Source organism: Podarcis bocagei, assembly GCF_964188305.1.
Source record: "Podarcis bocagei genome assembly, chromosome: 17".
In the NCBI taxonomy this organism is placed as follows: domain Eukaryota; kingdom Metazoa; phylum Chordata; class Lepidosauria; order Squamata; family Lacertidae; genus Podarcis; species Podarcis bocagei.
Genome location: NC_138143.1, coordinates 1,699,671 through 1,709,186, shown reverse-complemented (window position 1 = coordinate 1,709,186; position 9,516 = coordinate 1,699,671). Strand labels below are relative to the sequence as shown.

General features: G+C 54.5%; 1 protein-coding gene and 1 long non-coding RNA gene across 3 annotated transcripts in view; one reads left to right on the top strand and one right to left on the bottom strand.

The window, feature by feature from the left end:
- LOC308577352 overlaps positions 1-9,516 on the top strand; it is a 210,648-nt gene that overhangs the window by 80,183 nt on the left and 120,949 nt on the right. The gene's annotated exons all lie outside the window — the stretch shown is intronic.
- The window catches only part of SYN1 (synapsin I), an 88,079-nt gene continuing 78,790 nt past the window's right edge, over positions 228-9,516 (bottom strand). Inside the window, exons 10-13 of one of the 2 annotated variants that reach the window (XM_081177375.1) lie at positions 7,874-8,023; positions 5,545-5,608; positions 4,568-5,237; positions 228-2,807 (exon numbers count right to left, since the gene is read on the bottom strand). In XM_081177375.1, coding sequence (XP_081033501.1) covers positions 2,672-2,807; positions 4,568-5,237; positions 5,545-5,608; positions 7,874-8,023 — 1,020 coding nt within the window. In that variant the 3' untranslated portion in view covers positions 228-2,671. The remainder of the gene's footprint in view (positions 2,808-4,567; positions 5,238-5,544; positions 5,609-7,873; positions 8,024-9,516) is intronic. The other variant, XM_081177376.1, reaches the window with a different exon arrangement.

Here is a 9,516-nt window from a genome sequence, read left to right as displayed (position 1 = left end):
GCCAAAAGCTCTGGCTCATGGCGTGTGAACACAGCTGTGGACAGGCATCCCTGCAGGTAGGTGGGATAGTAGTATGGGGGAGGTGGTTTCGACCAGAGGGTGCCATTTGCAGTCACTGAAAACACCTTGGGCCATCCCTGGAAACAGGGCAGAATCTCTTATTCCAGAGGTACTTTTCGCCCCTTTGTCCCACACCTCCAATAATACACAAATTTCTTCTTATCATTTCTCCAGTTTAATATCTTGGTACATATATAACTCTCTTTCTCTGCATAATATATATATATATATATATATTTATATATATCTTTCTATTGGTTTCTTTCCAGCCACAAAATGTGTGCATTTTTTCAGCAGGTTTGAGGGTGTTTGTTTTTTTATATTTATATACTATATTTATTTTTGTCTTTTACACCACTGATCCATTGAAACTTTGATCCACACAGAGACAGAATCACAGCAATAGGAAAGGCCTCTATCCCCATGGGAAGAGTGTGGGAAAGGGGTTGCACTTTCCAGACAAGAATAAATAACAAAGATATAACAAGTTAGCACTTTAAATTGCCCTCCCCAGATTCCTTGAGTGGGGAAGGAGCATCTGCCTGGGGAGAAGAGGTTGAGGGAGAGAAAAGGGGTGCATTACGCAGGGGCTGCCTGGACACCCCTTTAGTCTTCTCCCTCCCCAACCCTGGCAATAGGTTGCAAACACAGCTCAAAGCGTCATGTCACAACACGTCTACGACACGCGACTTTGCAGCTACCAGACCATCACGCGTTGAGTGGCATTCCCTCTCCCCGCCCCAGTGTTTCGTTGTGTTTTTTTCAAAGGGGGGCAGGGGGCAGGCGACACAACTTTAGAGGAAAAGGGAATCACAAAAATATAGTGGGGAGTTTCTCTCTTGAGTTTATGTACAAATAGGGAGTGGGAGGAATCAAGCTCTGGGTTTTGAACATTGAATAAAAAACGCCCCCTCAAATGTCCAATGGGTGCTTGTCTTTCAGCCACTGACCCAAGATGGCGAAAGCAACCCTTGGCTACAGCGGCAGTAGTATGGCTGTTCTCTGAGAAGGTCGGATCCATGAGTGGGGATGAGGGACTACGGCCAGGCGGGGTGTGGGGTTAACAAATCTGGGTTCCAATTAGAAGTGAGGAGAAACCTACTAAACATTGGGACTCCCATGAGAAGTGGCGGGCTCTCCTTCCTTGGAAGGCCACCTGTCCGGGACGATCTAGCTGAGATTCCTGCACTGCAGGGAATTGGACTAGAGGACCCTTGGCACCTGCCCAGCTCCACCATGCTGTGATTTGACGCTCTCTCCCCATCGGTGGCCAGCTGGCCCTCCAATCCACAGGGGCAGTGGATCAGAGCACAGGGCAGCATCCACCTCAGACCAGAAGGGAGAGCACGGCTGGTCCTGCCCACTGCCTGGAAGCTCCCTGGCAACAAGTGGACCTCAAACCACAACAGTCATGGGAACGCTGCAATTAGGGGTAAAGAGGGGTAGGTAGGTAAACCGGGTTTAAGGCTTGCCAAGTATACTGTTCCCGAAGGAAGGAAGGAAGGTGGGGGAAGGCTGCCAATCGCTAAGGGGTCTGTGTGAAAGGGGGGGGGGGACCTGTAGCCGAGGTGGTGGTGGTTGGCAGCTGGGGAAGCTACCAAGAGGGACACTGGGTGGGTTGGAGGGGAGCGCATTGGCGCTAGGTTGGCTTATTCACAAACAGCAACACAAACACCTTTGTGGCCACAAACACAGACATGGCCCAGGAGGGGTCCCCTCCCTCGTGCTATATACAGAGATCCCCGGAGACCCCTCTCCTCTCCCATGGACCCCGCTCTGGGGACGCCCCCGCCCCCCACCAGCATCGGGGCCAGGAGAAGAGAGCCGGGCAGAGTTTGCATATTCATGTTAGAAGAGACGTGGACTTGAGAAATCTCCAGCCTTGGGTTCAAGGAGGACTCCGGGGAATGCAGGCAGGGAGATGCGCACTGCCAGGGTGTGTGCTGGGAAGCATTAATTGTGGGGGTGGGCTCCCCTTCATGGGGAGGAGGCAGCAAAGCATACGGAGAATTGGTTTGATGAAACAGGGAGCTGGGACAAATTGGGTTTGGGTGGGGGATTCACTGGCAATTTTTTTTATCGGAGGCTCCCTCTGCAGGAAAGTGGAGCTCTTGAAATTGATTTAGGGTGGGGTGGGAAAATATTTCAGAATCCAGTTTTGCAGACGATAGACTTGTGAGATGTATAGAATTATTTTCAACAATGACTCCACAGTCAGAAGCATCACTGGACACACAAAGCCCTGCCATTCATTTGGCCCCGATCCATTCTGGCAGGTATGGTGACCTTTCAGGCCGGCTTTCCAGCCAGAGACGTACCCAGGGGTCTGCCAGCTTAGCTCCTGCCATGGGCGCTACTTCGGAGTGGCCAGGAGCTCCCCCCTCACCTGCGCCAGGGAGCCAGGCGCCCCTCTCTTGCCAAGGGCTCCCTTGCTGGCTCCCCCCATGCCCCCCCCCGGATTCTCCCTGGCCCAAGACGAACAGATGGCAGGGGCTTGTGCGTCCCTTGCGGCTCCTGCGGGGGAGGGTGGGGGGCTGCAGGAGCGAGGAAGGGGAGAGGGGGGGCAGGGGGCGCGGGGGGTCCGGGGTCCCAGCGTGGAGGGGGGAGTCTCTCAGTCGGAGAAGAGGCTGGCGAAGCTCTGTCGGAGGCTGCGGATGCTCTCAGCTCGCACTTCGTCCTGACTAAGGCTCCCCCGCGGCACCGGCGCCTCTGCAAGGGGGAAGGTATTGGTCAGAGACTGGGATTTGCTACGGGGCAGCGAGGGAGGGGTGGGGGCAGGAAAGCGGGGAGGGGGAAAGGGGGAGGAGAGGCGGAGAAATGAGAAACACACTATTAATATCAGGCCAGGCAAGAGAAACTTGCGTCTTCAAGAAATGCAGGGTGGGGGTGAGGGACAGGGAGAGAGACAGAGGGGGGGGGGTTGCGTTTGGGAAGCATCCCCCCTCCTCCCTGGGAGAGTGAAGGAAACAAGCACCGCGCGCTGAAGGAGGCACGTGGGGGGGGGAATGCAGTTCTCTGCGCCCCCCGCCCCCTCGAAACTACAGGGGCCAAGAACGGCATGTCCAGCAGGGGGAAGCAGAGAGCAGGGAATGGCCTCCGGCTCCGCGAAACGGAGAGGCGTCTGGGGAGTGAATTCTCAGGCGCATCCCTCTAATTCGGATGCAAGGCTTCTCCAGATCAAGGTGTGTGTGTGTTTTTGCAGCTTTTCCAATTTCAAGTAGAACCTGTTGCCTTCAGAAAGGTGAGAGGAAGCCCCAGGCCTGCTGGCTTTGTTAAGGGATGCACTAGATGTGCAAGGAAACATTTTTGGCAGGAAGTCAGGCTGGAGGGGGTGGGGAGGTGGGCTGTCCCCTGAAACCCCAAGTGCTGAGCTCTCTGGGTTTGTCTGCTGCCCTGGTCCCAGCAGCCTCTCCACCCTCTTTTGTCTTTTGTGATCCCTGGGGTCATGTAACAGTCTATGTGATGGCACCACAGGCATACCCCCCAGGATTTATTGGGGCAGGGGCAGAACTGAGTTATCTGTGACACAATTGGTCAGTTAAGTATTTTTATTTATTTGCTTGATTTAGGGGGGACAGCTGCCCCCCCCCAGCTAGGCCCATGGATGGCACCACACAGCCAATCAAATTTAGCTATTGTCATTACAAAGCCAGGGCAGTACTTCCCTCACTCTGAACAGGCAAACACTTTCGCCTTAGTTCGGCTGGAGGGCTGGAGGCGTCCTTTTCACACGCAGCTCAAGTGTTCATGAAAAGCACCCACCTACCCTGGTTTTAACTTAACCTTATGCAAACACCACAGCTTAAAACTCCATCAGGCCTGAGCTATGCACTTGGCTTTCTAAAGTTGATTTTCAGAAGCAAAATCTGAAATTCAACATGGACAATGTTAATTCTGAAATGTCACATTTTGAACAAATCATTATTTGAAAGCAGTGTTGCTCTTTAGCAGGGTGATTACATGAACAGGGGAGCCTAGTAACTCAGCTCTGTTTCAGAGGTGTGATGGCTTTCCATCTGGAGCTTCCTTGCTCTCACTGATAGCAAAGGGAAGTTTGGAGAAATGCTGGACCCAGGAGCCCTGGAGGTTTGTGAGAGGGTAGCTGGGAAGGGCTTCCTGTGGGCAAGTGAGCTTTCATTCCCAGCCACCACCACCCCGCCACTCCATTCTCTCTCATCTCTGTGCAATTCCCTCCCTCCACCCAGGAATTTCAGATTCCTTGGTCAGAGGGCAAAAGCAGAAACTATTCTGCAGCTATATGCAAATGCACTTACTTTGCATAGCTCATTCTGCACAGCATTAGGGTGGCATCAAGGTGTACACAGCTCGGTTGAGGCCCCATAGCACCTGAGAAGCTGGCCCCCACAGTCCCCCCCCCAGCATCCTGCCAAGTCACCACACCCAGCTGCCCCCCAGCTAAGCCAGCAACACAGGCAAGGAGCCATGACTGCTTCCAGCTGCCCCTCCCTCCCTCCCTCCCCAAGGAGCCCCGGAGTCCACCGCTTACTTCAGCTGGGGCTGGGGGGGAGGCAGGTCCTGGCTGGGTTTCTGGGCCACTTGTGGTTTGCCTTGGCTTGGTGGAGGGCGGCCGCCTTGTTGCCCGGGGCCCTGCCCCTGAGTGCTAGGCCTTGGCTGCTGGGTTGTGGGAGGTGCCGGGCGCTGCTGCTGTGCTCCTGCCCCCGGAGGGCGCTGCTGAGGTGGGCCCCCCTGGCTGCCCTGCCGCGGATGTTGCCGTGGCTGACCTCCAGCCGCTGGGGGGCGCTGTTGTGGCGGCGGCTGCTGCTGCTGTGGCCCTGGGGGGCCCCCGGAGGCTGCCTTGGGTGGGCCTGCTCCCCCAGGCCGTTGCTGCTGCTGCTGCTGCTGCTGAGGGGACCCTTGTTGCCACGGCTGCTGCCCGCCTCCGCTGGGGCTCGGACCCCTCTGGGGCTGGGGGGACTGTGGTGCGGACGGCGGGCCCTGCTGGCGAGGCTGCTGGGCCCCCGGGCCAGGCTGGCGTTGCCCCACCGGGCGCTGCTGTGCCTGCGGCGGAGGCTGGTGGGTGGTGGGGCTGGGCAGGCGCTGGCCCATTGGGGGGCCCCCTGGCTGAGGGGAGAGGCCCGAGAGCTGCTGGCCTTGCGGGGGAGGGCGCTGCTGAGAAGGAGGGCGCTGGGAGCCCGGAGGCGGGTGCTGCGGGCCTCCTGGCAGGAGAGAGAAGGAGAGAGAAGAAACCTGTCACGACTGAAATGGGTCCTCAGAAATCCCAACCCAGTGATTACGCACACAGAGAAGGCTTCTGGTAAGGAGAGCCCACAACTTCCCAAGTGAAGCAGACTCCCTGGGGAGGTGGTGGGTTCTTGCAGGGGGTTGGATGAGACGACCCCCGGGGTCCCTCCAGCTCTACGATTCTAGGATTCTAAGCCTCTCCCCCCAGCTCCAGACTTATGAGCCCCTCTGCACCCTCGTGTGAGCCCCAGTTCCCTGGCCTTCTTGATGTTGGGTCCTTACCCTGTGGCGGGGGTCTCTGCTGGGCTGGAGGGCCTTGTCGCTGCCCAGCTGGAGCTGGCTGAGCCTGAGGACAGAACCAAAGTGAAAGATTAATGGCAGGGAATGGTCAGAACCACACTCCCATCTTCTTCTCTCAGAGGCTGGACATTTCCATACCTTCTGGCCCAGCTGGTGCCATTCTCCATGTGTGTTTCGCCAATCATTCCCTGCCCAACAGAGGCAAGCTTCTCAAGCAGGGCTGGAGGAGCCTGATGGCCTCCCAACATTGTGAAGATGACAGCTCCCACCACTGCCACTGTGGTCTTGGTCTTGTTCCTGGCTGTGAATCCTTCCCTAGCATCTCCATGGGGCTGCTCACGCCCAGCACCGTCTGGGGATGCCCACCTGACCAAGCACACCAAGAGAAGAGACATGGGCAGGTGGGTCCCATGGGACTTCTGCTCCATTGGATCTCCTGGGTAGGCCCCCATCAGCAAGTGGAGCAGAACACAGAACATCCCATAATCAGGGAAAGAGCCAAGGGAGACACCTTTCCCCTCTCTCTTGTTTTTGTACAATACAAAGAAGCTGCTCTTCTATGGAGTCAGAACACCCCAGAATGGTGCCACAGCACTGCCCTTTGCCTGCCCAACGTTGTTGGGACTACACCTCCCAGTGCCCTTGAACCCTGGCCACGCTGGCTGATGCTGGGCAACATCTGGAGAGCACCAAGTTGGGAAAGACTGAGGTGGAGCAACCATCTACTTGTTGGTCACAAAGTGTGGAGGAGAGTCAGAGAGGAAGACATGGTTTTCTCCACTTCTCCTAATAGCAGAATTTAAGGCCTGAGGGGGCACATGGCTCAGCCAGGGAAGGGTTTACAGCAGGAATGGAGGAACTAGGTGCTCTCCAGTTGTGAAGACCACAACTGCCTCGTCCCCAACCATTGGGCATGAAGACTGGGGCCGAGAAGAGCTAGAGTTCATCAGCACCTGGTGGTCTCCACGCCAGCGCCCCCATCCTGCAGCCAAGCAGTGCTTCTCAGCTACTTGAGTCCCCCTCACTCAATAGGGTGACAAAGGTTGTGTACACACCTAACCTTTGAAAAGCACAGGACTTTTGTTTCTTCACATGGCACTTTTGAACACAGCAGTTTGCAGTTGTGCACTCCTGTGTGCGATAACGTTATCTAAAGCAACAGTGACTTCCATGTTGTCTGAACACAAAGGTGGGCATATTTCCAACTAGTGTGCAACAGTGCGCTCTATTCCCCTCCTCTTGTTTAGTGTTTTCACACACCTTGTTTTTTAAAACAAAAACAAACAAACAAACTCCCAGTCTTTTGAAAGCGTTGCTTTCCTGATGCTCCGAGGATATTTTTCAGTATACAGAGGCAGATAAGTTTACCACTTCCTGCTTTGCCTATTTCATTCATAGACAAGTTAAACATGGTGCGGGGAGCTGCGCAGCCCTCCAGCATCAGTAGTTCTGTCCCAGCTGGAGGCGCCCTGAGAAAGCGCTCTCTCTGTGTGGGCTTACATAGGCAGGAAGCGCTTGAGAAGTGCATTCTTGGAGCAAAGCAAAATAGCGGGGGAATGGGGTGACGAAGGGATGATGTGTACAGCACCCCCAAAAGGCACCTGCATTGAGTGCCAAATGCACATGCTCATGCTGTGTGTGTGCAGACACCCAATGACTAGCTGAGAGGACTTGAAGAGGCAAAGAGGTTTGCCAGTAGCAAGGAGCCACCGTGCATTGACAGAACCTCTGGAGGTAGCTATGAGCTCTGGATACCAGGAGCTGGGGATGCTGCTTCTGACTCCACTTGTAAGCTTCCCCGAGGCACCTGGCTGTCCAAGGCTGGAATCAGGACACTGGGCCAGGTGGACTCTTGGTCAGATCCAGCAGGACAGTTTGTGACTGTGAATGTCAGCTCTGACTGGCAACGCGTCTCTGGGGTCTCCATATCCTGAGCGCCACGTCTTCTTGACACAGCAACCTTTTGACTTGGGAAGATGTCAGGGGCCTTGCAAGCAGTGGCACATGCACTGGGCTGTTCCACGGAGCTGCAACACAGAGACCCCAGGCCAGAGCCCTAAGGTAACCACAGCCATGAGTGAACACACACTTCCGCACAGTCCCCTGCTCTTCCATCTCTCTGCCTATGGTCCCTTCTCCTTTGCTTTTGATGGTGGTGATGAGGTGAAAGCTGCAATCCTATCCCCACTTCACCTAAAAGCAACTCTGCAGACGTTCATGAAAGTTACTTCTGGTAAGAGATGCCTGGGCATTGTGCAGTGAAAGCCTCATCTCGGGGAGCGTAAAGGGGAAGAGAAAGGAGGTGCAATACCTGGGCATGTTGTCCTGAGGCCGAGCGCACAGGCGAGGGCACAGGTGTGCGAGGGATGGCCTGTGCCATGCGTGTCAGCACCAGCTCCACTATCAGGTGCTTGTCTTCATCCTGGTGGTCTCCAATTAACGGCATGGAGGATCCCACAACCTGAGATAAGAAGGAGAAAGAGCAGGCGGTGTTCTCCTTTCCCAAATCAGGCTGAGTGGGGAAGCAGGAGGGTCTTTTGCAAAAGGTCAGGGGTGGGGAACCTGCATCCCTCCAGGCATTCCTGGACTACAACTCCCATCATTCCTCACCATGGGCCATGTTGGGTCGGAGCTGATGGGATCTGGAGTCCAATAGTACAGGCTCCCCACCCCTGTTTTAAATGAGTTATGTAAGATACACCCAGCACACAGACCATGGGGTTTCCTAAGGCTCAAAGCCAAACATGTAGATGGAGACAATCAGGAAATAAGAAATAAGAGGGATGTCAAATACAGCCAGGCTTAGCATGGCACAGTAGCAAAGAGGCTGTGCTGAAAACAAAAGGTTCCCAGTTCAAATCACGCGTCTGAGGGGGCCTTGCCACACACACACCTCCCTCCAAGTCTGGAGATCGTGATGATAAGCCACATTACAGGATATTTGAGGAAAGGATTACTGAGAAAATATGTATAAAAGCGCTAAGCAGTAGTATTAACAGAACCGCATGAGGCAACGGGTGGTGACTCAGAAATGCAGCCTGATCCAGGAAGCCAAGAAGTCGCTGGCTGGGATCCACTGTGGCCCTGCTGACTTTTAGCACTTTGTCGCCTTTAGAGGGCGCAAGTGCCCCCCCCCCCCCGAAGGCACATGGGAAAGGCAGTGTGGGGCAGAGTGAGGGACACACCACCTCTGGTCATTCTCAAGGATGGATGCGGCTGCAATGGCATCCAATGGACTGGGCAGCTGAACGGGTTTTCTCAATGTGCAGCAGAGCTCTCCAAAGCAGGACAGCACATTAAGCACAGGTTTAACCACATGGGGTAAAAAACAAGACCTGCTACCTTCAATAGATTTAATCAGCAGATTAAACAGCTCAAGCTTTCATTTGTGTGGTCCCATTTTATTCAATGAATGCATTTTTAACATAAAACAAATTTTGGGGGGGCAGGCAGCAAATTAAGGACATCTTAGTCTATGGGGAGCTATTTTGGTTCTTGTGTGTTTATGCAATAGCAAATGAAGAACAAAAATGGTCTTTCATTCTAAGAATGAATGGTAGTTTCAAACTGTGAGTAGTTAATATCTCCAAAACATGCATTTTAGGGGTTGCAGTTTTATCCCAGGCAACATCTGTGGAGCTCAGGCCAGGCTGCGTAGAGCCACCCTCCTTTAACTCACAACAACCTTATGAGGTCTGGTAAAGGCAGGAATAGGCCTGAGGCCACAGCCGAGCTTCGCAGCTGAGCAGGGATTTGGAGCAGGGCCTTTCAGCCGGCAGAGCGCGAGGCTCTTCATCTCAGGGTCGTGGGTTTGAGCCCCATGTTGGCCAAACGAATCCGGCATTGCAGGGGGTTGGACTAGATGACCCTCATGGTCCCTCCCAACTCTACAATTCTACGATTCTATGGTCTGTGGCAGCCTATGCACAATGCCACCCTGGATCTCTGGCAAGG